The 22,313-nt window shown below is 44.2% G+C and overlaps 1 protein-coding gene across 6 annotated transcripts in view; it reads left to right on the forward strand.

Annotated features, from left to right (window-relative positions):
- The window catches only part of CAPN1 (calpain 1), a 47,455-nt gene that overhangs the window by 11,726 nt on the left and 13,416 nt on the right, over positions 1-22,313 (forward strand). For all 6 annotated transcript variants that reach the window (XM_030569386.1, XM_030569385.1, XM_030569388.1 and 3 more), the window contains 7 exons: positions 5,659-5,777; positions 13,406-13,539; positions 13,693-13,861; positions 16,650-16,733; positions 18,225-18,310; positions 19,552-19,626; positions 21,988-22,148. In XM_030569386.1, coding sequence (XP_030425246.1) covers positions 5,659-5,777; positions 13,406-13,539; positions 13,693-13,861; positions 16,650-16,733; positions 18,225-18,310; positions 19,552-19,626; positions 21,988-22,148 — 828 coding nt within the window. The remainder of the gene's footprint in view (positions 1-5,658; positions 5,778-13,405; positions 13,540-13,692; positions 13,862-16,649; positions 16,734-18,224; positions 18,311-19,551; positions 19,627-21,987; positions 22,149-22,313) is intronic.

Below are 22,313 nucleotides of genomic sequence, written 5' to 3' on the forward strand. Positions count from 1 at the left end.
AGATTATATGCTTTAATCTGTATGTCCAACTCCTCCTCCCCCCGAATTCCATGTTTGAGGAAGGATGGCCCAGTGGTTAGGGTGTTAGCCTGTGATTCAAGAAACCAGTCTCCAATTTCATATTCTGTGATGAACCTCCTGTGTGACCGTAGCCATATCGCTTAGTTTCTGAGTGCCTCATTTTTCACATCAGTAAAATGGGGATAATGGCATTTACCCCCATCACAGGGCTATTGATAGGATAAATAAGCTAATGATGCACTTGGATACTACAAAAATGGAAACCTGAATGTAACATAAGAATAAGATAGAGGGACAATTATAACATTCAAACATCACTGTTCTAGCAGAGAATCTTTGTCCTGCATATTCTTATGTTGGGTATTAGGTCCATACGAATTAATGAAATAATTAAATTGTATTGTGCAAGTACCTAGGAACCCTAGTCACAGACCAGGATCCGCTTGTGATATGCCCTGTACCATCCTAGAACAAAACAGTGGTCCTTTTTCCCCAAAAGCTTACAATTTCATCTCCTTTATGCCCCAATCCTACAATGAGATCCTTCTGGGCAGACTCCTGTGTGGAGCTCCTGAGAACTTCATTGGGGCTCTTGGAAGGATTCATCCACATGGAGCTTGATGCAGGACCTGGGTCTTGGGCAGGGACTAGGCATATGAGTGCACAGAGGGCCTTGAATATTCCATGATCTTCCCCTTCTCCCTCATTATAGGCTGCCATGAGGCCTGCTGTGCAAATCTCAGTAATTCCAAGCTTCCTTTGCAGCATATTCCTGCAGTTATTAGCTGTTCCCAGCCCTGTGAGACTGCATGCTCCCAGTTCTTCTCTCCCCGCAAGCTCTGGTTTCTAATGGGCTAGTCCAAATCATCAGATCACCAAGTGTAACTTTAAATAGTACAATAGATTGGATTTAATGTGACACACAGCATCTCTCTTCCGTCTGTGAAATATCATAGTTCCCTGAGCACAGAGAAATGTGGGGGGAATAAGAAGGGGAAACTGTACTACTTTTTTTTTTTTCTCTTGCAACAACACAATGAATGGCCACTGCCCCAGTACCATTTTTACAAAGAAATTAAATCTATTTGGGACTGACACTGACTTCTCACCCTCTGAATTTCCCCTGGATAAAAGAGAGTTAGTGATATGGTCAATCTAAATTGCTTTCCAAGTGGTTTTAAGCCTTCTCTGCAATTCGTCCAGCAAGAATGTGTCTGACTCAATAACGATCTCCCTTTTTGCAACTCAAGGCCAGGTCACTGTTGGCACATTACACATAATAGAGAAGGAAAAAATGCCACAGAGATACGATTCTTTCTCCCCCCCCCACCCCCGCCTTGAGATTTTAAAACAGGAAGAAAGGAAAGACTGGTCCTGCTGTTTGCTGAGCTGAGATAGTGATATTCTGTGTCTGGTTTCCTTTACTGTACTTTCTATTTAGTTTTATCGTTGGGTGTGGTATGTGCACATGTGCTCTCTCTTCTCTGTAATGTTCTCTAAGTTTCCCAGCTTTAAATTACAAAAAATGGATCAGAGAGAATGTTGCTGAGCTAGAGAAACCTAGGACTTGAAATGTACAAATTATGTTATAATTATTTATTATAATTGGAGATATACCTATCTCATAGAGCTGGAAGGGACCCTGAAAGGTCATTGAGTCCAGCCCCCTGCCTTCACTAGCAGGACCAAGTACTGATTTTTTTCCCCAGATCCCTAAGTGGCCCCCTCAAGGGCTGAGCTCACAACCCTGGGTTTAGCAGGCCAATGCTCAAACCACTGAGCTATCTCTTCCCCCCCTGATCTGTGCCTTTGGATGGATTATTCTAACTACTGCAGGTTGGAGGCTAAATTTGGATTAATTTAAACCAGAGAGCATAGTGTGCTGTGCCAGATGGACTCATCTACATACCCAAGCTGTACTGCTCAAAGTGTATCAGTGTAGTTCAAGCTGTACAACCCCCTCTGCCTTCTGTCCTGCCCCCAGTGTGACGAGAGGTTGTACAGCTTTATACAGTTATACTGGTGTAAAGATGTTTAGATCAATATAGTTTATTTCTCTTCCATTCAGGAGTAATTATGCCAGTATAATTGCATTCACACTAGGGATAGTACTGCTATAACTATATCTGTTTAAAATATATATGTACAAAACCTGTATGTAAATCAAGAGTGAAATTTTTCAAAAGTGCCTAAGTGACTTAGACCTTAAGAGACCAAGTCTCTCTGTCAGTGGGATTTAGGGTTCTAACTGCTTAAATCCCATTTGAAGATGAATTTAGACATCTTTGGAAATTTTACTCCAGGCCTTTTGGGTTATGGGCTACTCCTGTAAGCGGCAACCTCTTCTGCTGAGTCCAGTCTATAGCCTGTTTGAATCACGCCTACTACATGACTCTATTTCTATTAAAGGCAAGATTAGGGCCATCAAAGCAGAGGATGGGAGGGTGGAGGAGTCATCTATATAATAATAATACTGTGCACTTATATGGTGCCTTCCAGCTGAGGATCTCGGTGTGCTGTATGAGCACTAATGCTTAACTTTAGCTCTGAACTTTGGCCAGAAGAGGGGTGCCTTAAGATTAACATGAAATGTTCCTAACCCAGGCACAAAGCTTGTTTAGTAGAGTTCCCACTCCAGGAGAATACTGCACTCTTTCCAGGTATTGAACACTGCCTCTGCATTGCTCCCAGACCTATTAGTCACATTTTAAATCAATATACAATGCAAAGATGCAATCAGTTAAACACAAAAAAGGCATTTTCCTCCCATGATGCGCATTTTTTTAAGTGTGTCTCAATGGGAGGAGAGTCTCTGAATTTGGAAGGTGTAACAGCAGCTGCATTGGAGTGATGCAAACTTTGGAGTCATACCAACTGGATATTTAGTACACTGCAATGAGCTGTGTTCACCAGTGAGTTTGGCAGCAGCAGTCCTTCTGCCTGTGTTTTTTCTAGCCTAGGATGAGTGCTGCCCTGGATGAGGGAAGCCCCCTGACAGCTGCAGTCTAGTTCCTCCTAGTCAGCATGGGGGCATGTATGTCTGCCCTATACCCCTCCCTACAGCAGATTGGCAGTTGGAGCAGGAATGGAGTCTAGCTCTGTGCAAATTCCATTAAACTTTAAATATCCCAGGAACACACTGGGGGAGGGAGGCAGGGAAAGAGGTGTGTGGGGAATTAAACAATGCAGTTCTGATGTCCACTGGCATGGATGTGGGAAGAAAATGGCATTAACAGCACCTGGCTGGTTGCCAGCTGCCACAGCTGTTTCTGAAAGTGGGTCCTAAAACAGCATTCTTTGGACTTAAAATGCCTCATCTGCTTGTCCACTCCTTCCCATCTGCTGCTAGCCTTCATCCATCTGCTCCTTTGCGACTGCACTGAAGCCGTCTTCAAACTGTCCCTCTGAGACTGTGCAGAAGCAGAGGAGGCAGCAAGTGTGGGCCAGCAGAGACCACTGAAAGCTTTGTAAGGAGCTGGCAGACAAGGCTGCAGCCCCACATCTGGCTCTTTCTAGTCTGGTACTAAGTAGTTTTCTGGTCCCCAGTAAAGGTGAACAGCAAAGCCACAAGTTAAGCCCAAATTGCTATGGTGGCCTTGGACTCGTCAAACTGTGGGAATGCAGAAATTGCCAAACTGGATTAGACTAGGAGTCCAGCTAGCCCATTCTCTGACAGCAGCCAGCACCAGCTGCTTCAGAGGAAAGTGCAAGAAATCCCATAATGATCAGAGATCCTCCTCCTCAGGAAACTGTCTTCCTAACCCTGTCTGAGATTGGCTGATGCCCTGATGCAAGAGGATTGATAATATCCCATCTTCATTTTTTTTTTAAATTACTACTGTAACTTTGGAGAGTCTCATTATCCATATAAATATCCAATCCTTTTTTAAATTCTGCTAAGCTCTTAGCCTCATGGATATCGTGGCAAGGAGTTCCACATGGTGTTCCACGGTGTTACGTAGGGATTTTTTTTTGTGGCACAAAAATAAGTTGTAAGTTATCTTTAATATATATTTATTGTGAACTCTTCCCAAGCTTCACTTTGACCATGCTTCCTGGCACTGACATGCTGGGGTCTTGTTCTTTAGCTAAGGCAGTGCTCTAATGGTTAGAGCAAGGAGCAGCGAGATAGGACTCCTGGGTTCTGTTCCTGGCTTGGCTATTGATTTGCAGCTCAACCCTGGGGCAAGTTGTTTCACTGCTTCATGACGCTTTTTTTCCACGAGGACTGACTGCACAGACGTACAGGGCTTTATTGATGTTTTCAAAAGCACTTTGAGATGAAGGGTGCTATGGACGTGCCAAGAGTCACTATTTTTGTACCCTTTCCCTACAGTCTCCTTGGCTGTGCAGAGTGGCCTTGAGCTCTGTGGCCTGCTGATGGTACTAGTCATCTGATACTTTGTCTTCCACAGCAGGTCCTGAATAAGTGTAAACAATTGTAGTGTCATAGCTTAAAGTAAAACCTACCCTGGCTGAGATCCTCACCCCCATTCTGGCCCCTTTATGCTGCATAAAAGGGGCTCTAAAAGCTCCATATCTGACCAGGGGAGGAACCTGCAAGCCCTGGCATGGGGGATTAAAACTGTGGGCACTGGGCAGGGTGTGTGTGTGTTAGATGTGGGGCTGCAGTACATAGTGCTCCATAGATTCTGAGCTGAACTGCAGCCCATAGGACACCCCCAGGAGGCTGCCATATGTTAGACTCTTGAGGCTGTCTCAGTTATGCCAAGAGCAGCCTAGGATCACAAGCGTTGTTTAAAGCTCCCCTCTCTCTGGGTGGTGAGTTCTGGCCTAGCACAGGATCTCACCTCCCCCAACACTCAAGCAAAAACACTGTGCAAAGTGCACAGAGAACTGGATAAACTTGCTTGGGGACTGCAACTTATGAGGTACCTGGTCAAACTGTGAGGGGGCAGAAGCTCCAGTGGAAGGAAATTTCTCCTCTCATCTACATAGAACTATGAGTTTTAGGCAACTTGTGCATTTGAGGACCAAAATGGTTGTTTCTCTTATGGCCTTCACCTTGGATATTCGTATCTCTGCTGAGTAACAGCCACAGTGCAAAAATCCAAGGGGGCTTCCATCACTTTTGATCTTAAAACCAAGTGGATATCAGACTTTTGCTGAGTCAGACTAAAGTCCAGAGTATCCCATTCATCACCAGCATTGCCATATTTTTGGTGCCAGATAAGTGAGAAGAGCAAATCAGCTGCAAAACTTAGAATGATCAGCCTTGGAAAACAAGGGTGAAGATGTGTGAGAACTTGCAGCAGGAGGCTTAGGAGAATGTCTGCGCAGGAGCCCCGGGCTGCTCTGACTCATGTGGGGAATTGTGCAGCTAACCAAAACTAGCTGTACAATTGGTGTGTGGTTTATGCAAATATCTTTCTTCCCAGTGGATGCCTGAGTTGCCAAATGGCTCTGGTAACTTACAAGCCTGAAATCTTGCACTCCATTATGTTTGCTGCTTAACACCTTTTTATTTTTCTCTTGAGAATAAAATGTAACTGCCATGTACCCTGCAGTTATTTGATCCAATGCAGCTAGGTTCTGCTGAATAAACGGTCGTGTTATTTCCCATCCTTGGTGCAAATTGAACTTTTTTGATTAACTTTTCCTTCTGCCTTCATTCAGGTGACTGCTGGCTCCTAGCTGCAATTGCTTCTCTCACCTTGAATGAAACCATTCTCCATCGAGTGGTCCCTCATGGGCAGAGCTTCCAGAATGGATATGCTGGCATCTTCCACTTCCAGGTGAGATGCTGGGACATAAGAAAGTCTCGCCTCATCTGGTGTTGGACCCTGCTGCCCCCTCAGTTTACCTCCTTCCCCAGTAAAACTGACACAACTGGTGCTTTTGAATTACTCTCCCCTCCTGGGGTCTGGTTTATTTAATACAGAATAACCGTTTAACTCAAAGCTAGAATCTCCCAGCCTTCTTCTCCAAACGCAGCAGTTAAATTCATCCTTCCTGAGCTCCCAGTTCCTTCTTAAGGGCTTTGCTACCTGCCATGGTAGCAGGCAACTCCCAGCAGGTTCCTTCCCTGTCCCACTTTGACCCCATACCCCCTGAAGGTCTCTCTCCCTCTTTATCTTTGCATCAGGGCCCAGGTCTCTCTCCAGGCTTATTCTGTGCTTCTTCAGAAAGGTCTCCCTCTCTTTGAAGCAAGAAAATATCTTAGAGGAAGCCTCAGCCCTTCGACTACCATTGCATGATGCCTGGCCAACCACAGGGCCAAACCCATCACATATGCAGCAGATAACTAGGTACAGATAGAGCTGAGGCCAGCTCCCCTTAAAGGGCCAGCCCACCCTATAACACTTGACTATTGGTATCTTTCCCAAAGATGCCCAAGTGAAAAGTGTATGTATGCGTGAAAATAATGTGTGGACCAAAAAAAGGTTCCTATCAGGCTGTGTGATACCCATTTTGTATCATGTTCATTGGCACCTTTTAACAGTTATAGCCTTAAAAACCGTTGGATCATGTGTAGTACCAGCTTTCCCCGGGGTTTTGTGGGCCGGGGTGGAACATTAAACCTGAGTGGAAAGGTGTTGGCCTTATTTTGTTAAGAGATATTGGAAAGAGAGAAATCAGTAGCAACTTGTTACCTGCTAGAAACAGGGAGGTCTCTGGCAGCCTGAAAAGCTCAGTTACAGATGAGAAATCCATGTCTTGAAGCTGGTAGGAAGCAAGAAAGCATGTCACCATGAGTAAGCAAAGACCTCAGAACAACTTATCTAGGGCCATTTTTTCTGTATTCGTTTTAAACTGATATAGCCAAAGCAGACAACTCCTGGCGTGGATATGGTTATACAGGTATAAAGCTGCTTATACTGGTTGAGTTATTCTCTCTTTCTCACCTGTTAGATTGTTGGCTCTTTCAGAAGAGACTTTTTTTGCTTTTGTTCAGCACTGAGCACATTTTCAGTGCTAAACACCACCTGTAATTGTACCTTGTTGGTGCAATGCCAGTGGCTGTTGGGACAGTGATCCTAGTGGTTACCTTCGTGCTGCAGTTCCAGCTCTCCACCCTCAGCAGGAATTCAAAGTTAACACTAATGTCATTATTTATTTAATTTTGCTTTACCTGCACTGTTGTTTGTTTTTGGGCGTAGTGCTGTGCATGTGTATTTAGCAGGAAGAAAATTGCTGTGATCTCTATCTAAACCAAGAAAGATTTGTTTGGATAGTAAACTAGTCAGTTTAATCACCATTGAGCAGTGGCCGTGGGGTAAAGCCCAAGGCCTAGTGAATTTCACTGCTGTAGCAAAGCTGATTCATTATTCATCACGGTTACTCCCATTCTGTGCAGGGAGTGCCAGGCTGGGAATGGAGGGAAGATGCTGTGGAGTTGGAGGAAAGCCTAATGCTAGGGGCGAGGGGGACCAAATAAAGAGAAATTACAAACATTAGCAGCATTTAGGTTTGGCCCATGTAGGTAGAAGCACAGTCTGAACACAGGTCCACAAGTGACAGTGGGAATCACCGAATAGGACACTGGATTGGGACTTTGAAACTTGGATTCTGTTCTTGGCTCTGCCTCTGACTTGCCATGTGACCTTGGGCAAGTCACTTCCTCTATGTCTTTGTCTCTGTACAACATCTAGCACAATGGGTCCCTGATCTTAGATGAAGCCAGGAGCTGCTATTGTAATAATAAAGGACTGGGAGCCAGGAATGCTTGGTGCTATTACCAGTTCTGACAAGAATTTCAGTGCGAGATTTAAAGAGCTCAATCAATTTAGCTGATCAAAAAAAAAAAGATGAAGTGACTTGATCACGGTGTATAAGTATCTTCATGGGGGAAAAAGACTGGGTGCTAAAAGGCGCTTTAATCTATCAGAGGAAGGCATAACAAGAACCAATGTCTTGTTAGAAGAAGAAGATCCTAAAGCCAGCCTGACTCCAGTTAGAAATAAGGCAATGCGTTTTCAACAGTAAGGATGATTAACCATTGGAACGAACACACCAGGGAAATTGCAGATTCTCCATCTTTTGCGGTCTTCAGCTCAATCTGGGAAGAGATGCTTTAGTCAGACATAAGTCACTGGGCTGAATACAGAGGTGAAGGGGGGAAATACTATGGCCTGTCTTCTATAGGAGGTCAGACTAGGTGATCTAATCGTCCCTTCTGGCCTTTAAATTAATGAATTTTAACTCCCTAAGGCTTAATTAACTAATTATGTAAACTACTTTGCAGCTATAAAATACTGAATGTGTTGCTCTAGTTCTTTACCAGATCATCTAACCAGGCTACTTTATAAAATGGCCTATAGTTAATTTAGGTAGAAATTTGGCATGACAATTCTGTGTTGTCACCTTGGCAAATATCAGCTGTATCGTGAAGTGACAGTTACGTATTCTGTGGCATTTCTACTTGGAAAACTGGAATTTAAAACTCTATCATCTATTTTAATATGAACTTTTAATTGGAGGGTTAGCACCTTCTCTGCATCTTCATATTACCTAAGTGTTGAATGATGTCATTTGGAAGTTGGAATTTAAGATACCATGTTAGGCACCTTAGAAGTCACTAAACTTGAATGACTAATTTCAGGATCATGATATTTCTGGGCACTTGAATAAAATAAAAAGCATAAAATCTTAATCCGAGGTCTTACTGCATAGGAGAGGAACTGCAACTGCACTGATGCCTTCCTAGGTGCCTCCTAGTCTACTGATGCTCCTACCAATGAGGAATGAAACCAGGCTGATTATCAAGAATTTGTGCTTGCTTTCTGGGCAGCCTTGAACTGAACTATCATGTTTTTGTCCTGATAGTGAGACTGATCTGGACAGAGGCCAGTTTCTGTGAGCTGAGTTGCTGCAATGACTAAGCAGTGTAGAAACCCTGAAGAGTGAAGTAGTTATTCTGAATTTCATTAAAACAAATTGAAAATTCAGTTTTTGACAATTGAAACACTTGAAGGGAGTAGATGCTTCCCAGAGAGAGAGACCAAGGTGAGAGCAATGCTTACTTGTATAGTGTACGTTCCCTCCCTAGCTCTGCCAGTGCACCTCAGTACTGATCTGCACCAGTCTGTTCTATCCCAGCCAGCCAGCACCACTGCCAATGTCCCTGTATTCTGAAATGCAGCTATCTACCCTTGAACTACCATTTCTGGCTCTCTTCTAAGCACAGACTAGGGTTTGTTTTCTCAGCTGGACAATATGTTGACTAGGGGCTAAGTTAAAACCACCAAATGCGTTTGGGGAAGTTTAATCTCCCCTGGTGAAAGACTAGTGCATTAACAGACAGGGTCACCCATTCCCTTCCCCTACCCCAAGCTTATTCTGTATTAGCCCACAGCTACAGAACCTGCCTCGTTAGCACAAATGCTAGAGACTCATGCTTTTAGCTGTGGTGATCCCCAGTTCAATCACCAGTTGTTGGTCAAGATGAGGTCTTCACAACAGGACTGTAAGAGGAAGAATGATCAGGTAGTTAGGGCATTAACACAGAATCTAGGAGACCTGGGTTTGAGACCTTTCTGCCCTAGATTTTGTGTGATCTGGGGCAAGCCACTTAGCTTCTCTGTGCCTCAATTCTCCCTTTATAAAATGAGGAGAATAGTTCTTGCCTACCTCAAGGGCTGAGGATAAATATATTGAGTGTGATGTGTGCAGACACTACAGCGATGGGGGCCATCTAACCACCAAAAAATATTAAAATAAAAATGGGCCTGACTCTCCATCTTGTTGCTTACTCGTGTGCAAAATAATACTAAATACGCTGTAAAATGCTGCTAAATAACCATAGGACTATTTGGCCAAGTGTTAATGATTGCACAATGTTCAAGGCATGCGGGTCTGATTCTCTACTGTTTTTAAAATTGTACCTTCCTTGTGCACTCCGACCGAACCACACCCAGCTGTGTTACTAATCACGTCTAAATGTAACTGTACAGCTACAGAACCTTATTTCCCACTCCCACGAGCTGTGCATTTAACACTTCATGCAGAAGATGACAGTGCAGTGTTTTGATTTCAACCTGTACTTCCTGGCTGTGAGCAGATGTCATACTCCATCACATCAGATAATGGACGATCTCATTATTAAACCAGGCTCCATTCAAAGTTTGCTACAGTTCTAGCAGCAGAAACAACCAGGATTTTCTTTTTTTTGGAAGCATATATAAAATATTGTTAAATCCCTCTACTCCACTAAGGAGTGGCATTCCCATTGACTTTCACTTAAAAGAGTGACTCTGAAAAGGACGTGGGGTAACAAGATAACATGAGCTCCCAGTGTGATACTGTAGCTAAGATGATGAACATAATCCTTCAATGTATAAGATGGGGACTACAAAGTGGGAGTAGGGAGATGGTATTGTGACAATTCAATGCAACTGCACCTGTATTTTTCCCCCTCTGTGATCCAGCAATGGCACCCACTTTAGGCTTATAGCTCCCTATCCGTGGGGTCTCTTGAGTGAAGACATGTCTCTCTCCCTCCTCGCCTCCCTTCTGACCAGGATATTTCCATGCTGCATAGTCCCTTGACCATCCTGTGATATCCTCAGCAAAAGACAGGCTGCCTAAGCAGGCTTCTTTTTCCTTCTCTTCAGAGATGTTTAACAGTGTAGTTACCACAGATAAGCTACCACACTGATCCTCCTAAGCAAGCACATTTTTTCCTTAAAGTAAAAGCAATACAGAGAAAACACATTAAAAACAATAAAAGAACCTATGTACCTGCTAATAAGCTTACCAGAGATCGTCCCAACTGTAGCACCAACTCTAGGTGGAGCAGTCCTTCGGCCTCCACCCCAGCTTTTTTTCTGTGATTTCAAGTTCATTACACCCTTTGCTCTGAACAAGAACTCCCAAGAGACTCACTCATTTATCCAGTTTGGGTCTTTGAAAAGACTAATCAGTAATCAGCCAAACAATGGGTCTCTGCTCAAAATGCAGCTTAAAAAAGTCAGATTTGAGATGGGTCATTTGCATTCCCTTCACCCCCATATATTTCCTAGGAAATCCACTGCACACACATTGTCCCCAAAAGTCCTTTGATGTTCTTAGTATCTCCCAGAAATTGCATTAGTCCTGCCTTCCTCCTAAAGAAGTGCTATGCAATTCCACTGTAGTGCACAAACATTTGCATTTTCAGTACAATGGACTTCAACGGTATTAAAACTATTCCATAAGGTGTAACTAAGTTCAGTAAGGTTGAATTTAATTCCATAAGGTTTGTCCAGGATACTGCATATGTGTCACAGGTATTACTTCTGGATGTAGCATTAATAAGACCATTATTAGATACCGTATTCAGTTCTTGTGTCCATACTTCAAAAAGGATGTTGGAAAAATTGGAAAGGGTTCAGAAAAAAGCTACAAGAATTATTCAAAGTCTGGAAAACATACCTTATACTGAGACTAAAGAAGATACAAATATTTTGTTTATCTAAGACAGGGGTCTCAAAGTGCCAGCCCACAGGCCATTTGTGGCCCGAGAACCTCCCCAATGTGGCCTGCAGGGCTGCAGCAATTTTGGGGCCAGATCTCTCCCTTGGCCCCTCCTGCTGCCCCGGATGCTCCCCCCCACCCCCACATGTTCCTTGGGAGATTTAAAACGGCCAGGGTCCCACTCGCCACTGGCAGTGCCACGGAGCTGAGCGGCTTTCTGTGCACTCGCTTCATGTGGCTGCTGGCCCCTCGCTGCAGCCCTAGGGCAGGATGGGGTGGGGCTGTGCCTCCGCACACTATCAGAACCCTGAGTGTTCCTGTGGTCAATGGGAAGCTGCAGGGGTGGTGCCTGAGAGCAGCAGCACATGGAGGCTCCCCAGCCTGCCCCACCTTGGAGCCCCAGGTAAGCGCTGCACCCCATAACCCTCTCCCAGAGCCTGCATCCTGTCCCTACACACCCCCAGCTCCCAAACTCCCTCCAGGAGCCTGCACCCCCTCCCCACAACTCCCCCAGCCCCCAAACTCCCTCCCAGAGCCTGCACCCCCTCCACGCACTCCCTTCCTGCCCCCAAACTCCCAGAGCCTGCACCCACTCCCGCCCCCAAACTCCCACCCAAAGCCTGCAACCCCATCCCATCCTCCTGCACCCCAATCCTCTTCCCCACCCAAACTCCCTCCCAGAGCCTGCACCCTTTCCCACAGAACCCCTCCCACCCCCAAATTCCCTCCTAGAGCCTGCACCCCCTTCCCACAGACTCCCCCACCTGCCCTCAAACTCCCTCCCAGAGCCTGCACCCCCTTCCCACACCCCCCCAGCCCCCAAACTCCCTCCCAGAGCCTGCAACCCCATCCCCTCCTTCTGCACCCCAATCCTCTTCCCCACCCAAACTCCCTCCCAGAGCCTTAGGCAGATGGGGGGTGGAGTTTGGGGGGCTGGGTTCTGGGTGGCATGAGTGACATTATTGGCCTGCTGGGAGGATTTGAGGACTGGCATTGGTTCTAAGGTAAATTGAGTTTGAGATCCCAAATCTAAGAGAGAGTTTAGAGGTGACTGTACTATAGTCTACATATAAGTATGTTTCTACATGGAGGAGATTTCTAATAGTAGACAGTTCTTTTATCTAGGAGAAAAAAGCATAATGAGATCCAATGTTTGGGAGTTGATTCTACATCCAAACAGAAATGCCATCAAGTGTAATGTCTCACAAGCTCAGCCAATTAATGAAAATTTAATTTTGGTTCACATTCACAGGGTACTTGGACAATAATTCATCAAGATACTTAAAGTTAGCCATGTTCTTAAGTATGTGAGGAGTCCTGCTGAAGTCAGATAAATTAGACACGTGCTTAAAGTTAGGCACTTGCAAAAGTACTTTGCTGAACTGAGGCTTCAGACAGCTCCATGACCTCTTTGCCCATTAACTGTAAGGACTGAATGGAATCTTAGTGCTCCATCCCTTGACTTGCAAAGTTTGGAGGGTTTAATTACCACACAGTTGTTTGGGCAACAGCAGTAACAAATAGCCTGGGCCCTTTGCCAGACCTCTGCAAAGAACATGACCTTCTCATTTTCATAGCCTTTGCATCCTGCAGCACCAGTGTGAGTAGCATGTGGTACAGCAAAATTAGCCATGCAAACATTTGTATCAGTTGATTAGTGTCCACGTTTACACAGTGGTATTATAAAAATTAATTCTTCTCTCAAAATGGGTTTGTCTACACTAGAATTGAAACTGTGTTTGACAAGAACTGCTAAACACACACTAAACAACCTAGCTCACCAGACACTGCCCACACAGTTCTTTCCCTGGCCAGATGAGATAGTTAATATCTAGTACACGTGGTTCATTCCCTATGTTGCTTAATGCATTTTTGGAAGGCATTTGGATAATATGGTGACGAGGGTGACCTTAGAACCTATAGCTATTTTCACCGTCAGTTTGCATATTTCTATCTCTCCTCTGTGCAGATCTGGCAGTTTGGGGAGTGGGTGGACGTTGTAGTGGACGATCTTCTCCCGACGAAGGATGGGAAGCTGGCTTTTGTACACTCGGCACAAGGCAATGAGTTCTGGAGTGCCCTACTCGAGAAAGCTTATGCCAAGTAAGTGCCAGCGTCTGGGCTTGCCTAGCTCTACTTTGGAAACGGCCATGATGTACCAAGCACTTGGCTAGTGGATATTTCCTGACTAATGTGGCCCAGAGTGTGTCAGCAATGGGAAAATTCTAACTATCTGCTTTCTTCATTCTCACTCAGGGTGAATGGCTGCTATGAAGCTCTGTCTGGAGGAAGCACCTCAGAGGGCTTTGAAGACTTCACTGGAGGGGTCACCGAATGGTACGAACTTCGGAAACCCCCCAGTGACCTTTATCAAATTATTCTGAAAGCTCTGGAAAGGGGATCTCTGCTTGGCTGCTCCATTGATGTGAGTTCTTGTTTTGTAGGGTATCCTGCACCTTTTTCTTATCGGTTGTGGTGATGAGTGAGTGGGTCTTGGACTATTTTAATAGGCTGGGGATTTGGGGCTGCTCATTCTCAAAACAAGGCAGTGGCTCAAGCATCCCTTGGCGCCCGGTCATCTAGCTGGGCATGTTGAGTTCCTTTGGCAACCATTCAATGTGGGCACACACACACAAGCAAACTCCTCTTGGTGTCTGCTGAACTCAAGCTAGCAGTGCAGTAGGGATGCAGCAGCTTGATTTACAATACACCAGATGCCAATCCAATTTCACTCTGCTAATCCAGTCACTCTTTGTAGTTCAAGTGTTGTTTTGCAGTGTGTGGTTGCTTTCACTCGAGCTAACCTAGCTTGACTTGAGTGTACTCACCCAAGCTAACTGCTGCAGTGAAAATAAACCTTCAGGCTCACATTGAGGCCCCCTCCCTAGGCAGGCTCTCAAGCCCAAATTCATTAACAAAAACAGAGCTTTGTTCCAAAATGGCTGATAAGTTTTGGAAACAAATGGAGCACTCATCATGGCTGCTGAGATATGTGCATCTCCTATCAATATTTACAGCAAATCCCCAAGTCCCACGTTAGAAGAAATGTTTTATAATAGCAACAAAGCCTTCAAGTATTCAATGATTCACTGACCATCAGGAGGTTAAAGTCACTTAACCTTTGGGTTCATGGACTGCCTGCAGTGTGCACATACACACACTGCCATACATTGCAAAGCTCGTCTTTTCTCAAGGCTGAGATTCATGGACTGAGGGTTGGGATCATGGCTCTTTTCATCTCCATCTTGTCTTCTGGAAAATTGTTGTTTTCTGTTTTGTTTGTTGTTTAGCCTGTATGGCAAAGGTACATAGAGCCCTGGGTACATGTGGTTTTACATTCTGCACCAGTCCAGTAAATGTGTGTGGTGGTGATGGTTGCATATATACTGTAGGAAACTGCACTTAATCTAAATTTGCTTCAGAAAGTAACTCCACTGGAATTCCCTCAGATGACTTCCTGGAACTCATGGATGCGTGCGCCAGTCTCATGTTAACCTGTCTACCATCTCTTCTAACAGCAAGCTTCACTTCTTCCTTAGCCCAGATACACATGCAAAGTGCAGAGAGTTCTTAACCATTGCCTGTTTGTTTGCTGTTTCCATACCAACTGTACATGATGGCCATCTTGTGGTTCCCCCTCTCACTGGTCAGCCAGTGGGCCTTTTCCTAGGGGAGTTATTGCCTGTATACCATGGGCCTGTTCAATAACATGATGGTCTTTGCTATTTGTGATAGTAACATGATAGGTTCTACGTATTTGATGACAACAGGATGATCTCCAGCACTATTGCTGAAATAACCTCTTTTTTGTTAATCTAGAATTCTCAAGTCAAATAAAAGGCTGAGATGAAGTTGTTTTATTTCCCTTGACCAGATCTGTACATGGGAATTAAATAGCAGGAAACACCTTCTTTTGCTCACAGCATCAAGAGCACTCATTAGCCAGCACTCCTAACTCAAAATGTTCCCCCCAGGGTCAACCACCATGTTTTCAGCTGCTCCATTAGACAGAGAGAGGAAGACAGTCTTTCTTGTCTGTTGCACCTTCTCCCTCATACACCAAATGGCAAGTCTACCCTACAAAATTAAGTTGATCTCCATTACATCAGCGTACAGTCATTGCGGTAATTAAATAGCTTTTCCATAGGCACACTACACTCTGTGTGTCAGCCGTGTGCATCCTCACCAGGAGTGCTTGCACTGATTTAACTCTCAGTGTGGGGCATTGTAGGTCTGCTTCTGAAAGGCAGCAACAGTCGATGTAAGCAACACAGTGTCTACGCAGACACTCTGTTAACCTAACTACAGTGACTTAAGTGCTACACCTCTCACAGACATGGAGTTGTTAAGCTGGTGTAGTGGGCGACTTACGTTGGTGGGAGCTGCATTTTGGTGTAGATGCTGAGAGTTAGGTCAATGTAAGCTGCCTTACATCAATCTAACTCTGTAGCGTAGACCAGGGCTAAAATGGGGCTTATGTTTATAGTTGTTAATTGAAGGATGAGTTCAGCCTTAATCCCATAACAACGCATCACCCAGCTCATAACATTATAAAGTTTCAAGAGTTTCTGCATTCGTTTTAAAAGATCTTATAAATGACATAGAAAAGACTAGAGGAATGTTTCTCAACTAGTGGTTCATGACCCCCAAGGGTGTCATGAAAGGTAATCAAGGAGGATTGTGCAGTGTTGAACATTTTATTACAATCTAAAGCAAAGAAAATCTTACTCCCTCATTCTCTGCACACTCTTAACCTTCAAGGTCAGTTATTCTGTCAGTCCTGAAAACACACCCACGTCAACTACATGGGCTTCTAATTAATAATTTTTTTACTCTTGTATAGTAAATATGGGGTGGGGTGGAGGGTTCAATTTTTTTTATTTTGAATAAAGGGTCATCAACCTAAAAAAATGTTGAGAAACACTGCCCTAGAGCAGCTGGGAGGGAGCAAGGCTCCACATCCAAAAAAAAAATGCTGTTGTTTAGGTACCACAGTGATGGTTGCATTGTAAAAACCCAAACAAAATAAAACAGTGGCATGCTGGCTCATTTGTACATGTTCAGCTGTGGTCCTCGCATGAACTGGGGTTTATTCTGTGTGTGTGTGTGGATGTGTAAGCTAAGTTTGAGTTAATATGCCTTTTCTTTTAGGGACAGAGGTGAAGTCAATGACAACTTTTAACATGTATTCTTGTGTACTTTTTTAAATGTAGATTACCAGTGCTCTTGACATGGAGGCTGTAACATTTAAAAAGCTGGTGAAGGGTCATGCCTATTCGGTCACAGGAGCCAAACAGGTACAGTCTTCATTCCCTTGAAGAGTTTGAAGAGAGGGAGTGTTGTGCAGCAGTTAGAACAGGGAATCAGGTCTCCTAGTTCTATTCCCAACTCTGCCGCTGTGTGACCTTGCAAAAGTCACTTCACCTGAGCCTGCTTAGCTACACAGTAGGAACAATAATATCTCAGACACCCATGTCCTGGGATTTAAATCATGAATATTTGAGCGTCTCAGGTATAAAGCAGTTTAAAAAGACAAAATATGCTGTGTGTTGTCTGGAGAGATTTGCAAGACCTTTGGAAATAATCAGAACTGCAGTGTTTATCGTGGGGTTATAGAGCTAGGATTAATAAATAGTAAGTCAAACAGAAGAGGCGTGGGTGCAGTGCACTGGCAGATCCATATTTCATTGCCCACCCCATCCCGAGCTGCTCTGCTATAGCAGGTCTTTGTGGCAGAACCACCTCGCATGTATTTTATTACAAGTTTGTGACTTTGCAGAAAATAAGCGGAGTTCTTTTTTTTTTTCCTGTCTGAGGTAATAGGGTGACCATCAACTATTGCTTAAATCCCATGAGACATGCCAGGATTGGCACATTAATACACACTCTCCAGCTTTGTTTCACCCGTGCCCTCTGCAGCAATTAGATGTTCTGGTAGTTTCAAGGGAATGTCAGGTTAAAAATCATAATGCATTAAAAAAAGCCTATACCTTTGAACCAGCAACTAACTTTTTGAAGCTACCACTTGAAAGTCTCTGCGCGATTTAGTATTTTGTATTTGAGTATTAAAAATAAGGCAACATTTTTTGTTTCTTTGTTCGTTTGTAATCTTGGGTTGTCACTTGTGACAGATTTCACACAAAGAAAGTGATTTGTACAATGTGTTACTTAATAACACTTTTGGATTACTAAAGTTGAAAGAATTTTTAAAATCTCATATACTTCTTGATGCCTATATGTGATTCACCAAGACTGTGAAACTAGACTGGTCAGTTTTAAAGCACAATGCTACCTGCTATGTATGGTTTCTAAACATCTGCAGAGAAATATATATATATATATACCTGAGGATACCCTGAAAATGCTCCTTTAAAACACTGCCTGCAAGTGAATCAGAAGCTTATTAGCTATAACTATGTTTAAATCTGACTGTAGCTAGTAGGGTCCTGATACCACTGTGGCTAGGGCCTTAATTAGTAGAGCACAGTGACATGGATCCACACAGTTCTTGGTCATAAGAAATAGTGTTCTCACTATCTGATCTGTTTTATTTTTTACTATAGCATTCACCCCAATAGTATCCAAATTCCGCACAACAGTTTCTGCCGAGTGAAAAAGTTGTAGTTTTTCTTCCTCATAGCACTCTCGCATTAAAAGCTAGTTATGTTTTTCTCCTCTCCATCGTAGTCTTTTGCATGACAGTTCTTTGTGCACCTGGCTGTAAGGCATAAATACTACAGAAAGCAAGTATTACTGTATCTCTAAGTGGATATCTGTGATGATTACAGATTAACTACCGAGGACAGAGAGTTAATCTAATTCGAATGCGAAACCCATGGGGAGAGGTGGAATGGACTGGAGCCTGGAGTGACAAGTAAGGATCAACTCCTTTTTATACAGATTCTGAATATCATAAGTGCTGGACCTAGGGGTGCTGCGGATGCTGCCACAGCCCCTGGTTTGAAGTGGTCTACAGTTTGGTTCAGTGACTCTCAGCACCCCCACTATACAAATTGTTCCAGCACCCCTGCTGAAGATTGGAGAGGAAAAAAAATAAATACAATTTCCTCTTGGTGGAAGGCGTCAGCTTGACAGGTCTAGACACTGAACTTCTACAGCACATAGGTTAGGTAGCAATCAGGCTTCCCACACACAACCCTTGCTAGCATGTCTCCACTCTGACTTAAAAGGAAGATCTGAAGTTGAGGATAGTTCCAGCCTTGTACACTGCTGCAGCTGGCGAAAAGGGGACCAAATAGTGCTAACTAGGATAATGGTTAATGAGCTGTAGATATCTGCCCACTAGGAATTGTACTGCAGATGTATCAGTTCACTTCATGTAGGCTCTCCTTGCTTAGATATCAAGTTGATAAGGACCTTGGATAAATGGCAAATAGCTGTCAGAAAGGAACATTACCAGTCTGTATCGGAATTAGTGACCTAGAGGTAAAAGGCTTTATCTATTGCAAATTTGTTCAGTCCCCAGCATGTACCTTTAACAAATAAATAAAAATCCCAAGACGAATCATTCCAGTGCGCACACACTTCTCCCCCTGTGGAAAGGATGAGAGACAGAATGAACCATGTGTGACAGATATTAGTCATATTGCTTAATGCACTACAGAAGACCCTCAGATATTATGGTGATGGGGATGATATACGAACCTATTACATATACCACCCAATAATATTAATGATCAATGCGTTTTGAGTTTTCCAGTGATACATTACATGCCACCCTTTGGGTAAATATCCTAACAACAATATGCCACCTGGCACTGAGATGCTCTTATGGTCACATCTTTATAAAACAGAGGTATTTTGGTTGGATCCTACACCCAGTTTGTGGAACTGGAAATATTCTGCTGAGCCACAGCACAGGAACAGCTTGGAATACAGACCACACATGTCTGCAGCCAGTAATGATATTTTTCTTACTAATGAGCAGTGTGGGATGATAATGTTTCCCACAATGGGCCAAATTCAGCCCTGTTGTAAACTGGCAGAGCTCCGATAGGTCAATGGAGTTGCACCTCCTTCTTCCAGAATTTAATTTACTGTGAGTTGTTCAAGCTTTAGGATTCACGGCATGTTTGAAATGCTTCCCCCCTGCAGCTCTTCTGAGTGGAACGTGGTGGACCCATCTGTGGGACAGCAGCTAAGGATTAAAATGGAAGATGGGGAATTCTGGTAAGCGGAAAGTACAATTTGCACTAACCCTTATTTTACACTTGCATGACCAAGTTAAAAGGGGTTTTAAATATGCACAAATAAACTGAGATGCTGGTTTTTTAAATTTGTCTTAAGTGGTGTTTTTACCAGTGAAAACCTATGCTACAGGAAGCAAATGTTTTCGCTGCAAATGGATCTCAGTGCTGCCTGGAATCAATTTTGTGCTATTTTGGAGAGTGGCACTTGGCTAACCATAGAATATCAGGGTTGGAAGGGACCTCAGGAGGTCATCTAGTCCAACCCCCTGCCCAAAGCAGGACCAATCCCCAACTAAATCCCCAAATGGCCCCTTCAAGGATTGAACTCACAACCCTGGATTTAGTAGACCAATGCTCAAACCACTGAGCCATCCCTCTTTCCTGTGAAGTTAGTGACCTGGGAAAAACAGCAAAATAGATTGGTCTTTGCAGCTGAAAATAATATTCCCACCCACCTGCTCCCCTACCAAAAAAAAATCCACCATGAACTCAATGGAGTTGATCTTCACCTGGCATAAATCAGGGAAATTCAAGTGAAGATGATAAAGTTGGACTGATTTATACCATCTGAGGATCTGGCCCTCTATATTTATTTTATAAATTGCTTAGATATTATAGAGTATTATTATTTTTTACTTGTATTCCCATAAAGCCTAGGAGCCCTACTCATGGATCAGGGCTCCCTTGTACTAGGCACTGTACAAACAGAACAAAAAGACGGTCCCTGCCTGGTAGAGTTTAGAATCTAAGTATAGGACAAGAGAAAACACATGGCTATAACACAGAGGTGTTATACAGCCCGCGGGCCACATCCGGTCCGCAGGACCGTCCTGCCCAGCCCTTGAGCTCCCAGCCAGGGAGGCTACCCCTGGCCCCTCCCCCGGGTCCCCCCTACCCTGCAGCAACGTTGCTGCACAGGCAGCACTCTGGGCAGCGGGGTTGTGCGCTCCTGCCGAGCACAGCACTAGCGTGCCTGGTTCCGGCCAGGCGGCGCGGCTGCCAGACATGCTGTTCTGAGCAGCATGGTAAGAGGGCTGGGGCTGGGGTGTTGGATAAGGGGTGGGGGTTCCGGGGGGGGGGAGTCAGGGGACAGGGCTCAGGGCAGTTGGATGGGGTGGATATTCTGGGGGGTGGTCAGGGGATGGGGTGGTCGGATAAGCATGGGAGCCCCGGGGGGCCTGTCAGGGGGAGGGGGTGTGGATAGGGGTCAGGGGATGGGAAATGGGGGTTTGGATAGGTGTGGGGTCCCAGAGGGCCTGTCAAGGGGCAGGGGTGTGGATAGGGGTCAGAGCATTCGGGACTGGGAGCAGGGTGGTTGGATAGGGGGTGGGGTCCTGAGGGTGGTTGGGGTGGGGGGTCCTGGGAGGGGACGGTTAGGGGACAAGGAGCGTGGGGGGGGTTGGATGGGGTGAGGGTTCTGAGGGGGGAAGTCAAGGGGTGGTAAGTGGGAGGGGTCGGATAGGGGATGGGGCCAGGCTGTTTGGGGAGGCACAGTCTTCCCTACCCAGCCCTCCGTACAGTTTTGCAACCCCAATGTGGCCCTTAGGCGAAAAAGTTTGCCCAACCCTGGTATAACAGATCAAAGTAGGGGAGGGGAGGTACAAGGAAACAGTAGGTAGTGAATGTTGTTTTTCACTAATCACTATAAAAAGATTTTGCAAAGGCTTGGACTCCTTTGCTGTGGGATTTTGAATAAGAAATACATCAAAAATATAAGGTCTTGGATTCACTATAGCCAGGAATTATTACCATAGAAGCAAGGAATAAAAGGCATGAATTGGTGAAGGATCAGGGTAGAACAGAAAGATTTCTATTCTTTGTGAGCCTGTGGAAAGCTTTGATATCTACATAAAACAGGATCATCAGATGCATCCTGGGTCCTAAGGATAGAGCTGATTAGGATTTTTTCAATGAAATGTTTGTTCACCAAAATATACAGATTTGTTGAAACCGAAGCTGTTTGTGAAACAGGGCAATTTATACAAATTTCCTGACTGTTGAAAAAATTTCAAAATTGTCAAAATGAACATTTCAATATTTTCAAAAGAAAAACCTACTTTTCTGATCTGAGATGATTTTATTTAGAAATCTAAGCTAATTAGAACTTTAAAAAATCTAAATAAAAATGTTTTAGAATTATCAAATAGAAATATTTTGATTGACCTGAGCTGAATTTTGTTTTTTGTTTTTCAGTTTGTGGAAATATGATTGAATTTTGTCCTGATTCGGGATGTAAAAAATTTTGCACTCTCAAAAATGTACATGGGCTAGGAAAGGAGAGAGACCTTTGCAGTAGTTTTTCTGACACCTGTGTGAGCTCACTTGATTTCTTTCTTCTTAGGATGTCCTTCCAAGACTTTTTGAGAGAGTTCACACGGCTGGAGATCTGTAACCTTACTCCAGATGCACTGAAAGCACGCACCTTCCGCAAGTGGAACACAACACTCTATGATGGCACCTGGAGACGGGGGAGCACAGCTGGAGGCTGCAGGAATTTTCCGGGTAAGGTATATGGTCCACTGTGCTACTCTTAGGGCTTGTCTACACTACCAAATGTTGTTGACAAAACTTATGTCAGCATCCAAAAGTCGTCAAAACAAAAATCGTCAAAGGGTGTTCACACTTGCTCCCTATGTCGACAGATCATGTCCACATTGGGGACACCAT

This window comes from Gopherus evgoodei, chromosome 7 (assembly GCF_007399415.2).
Source record: "Gopherus evgoodei ecotype Sinaloan lineage chromosome 7, rGopEvg1_v1.p, whole genome shotgun sequence".
Taxonomy (NCBI): Eukaryota; Metazoa; Chordata; order Testudines; family Testudinidae; genus Gopherus; species Gopherus evgoodei.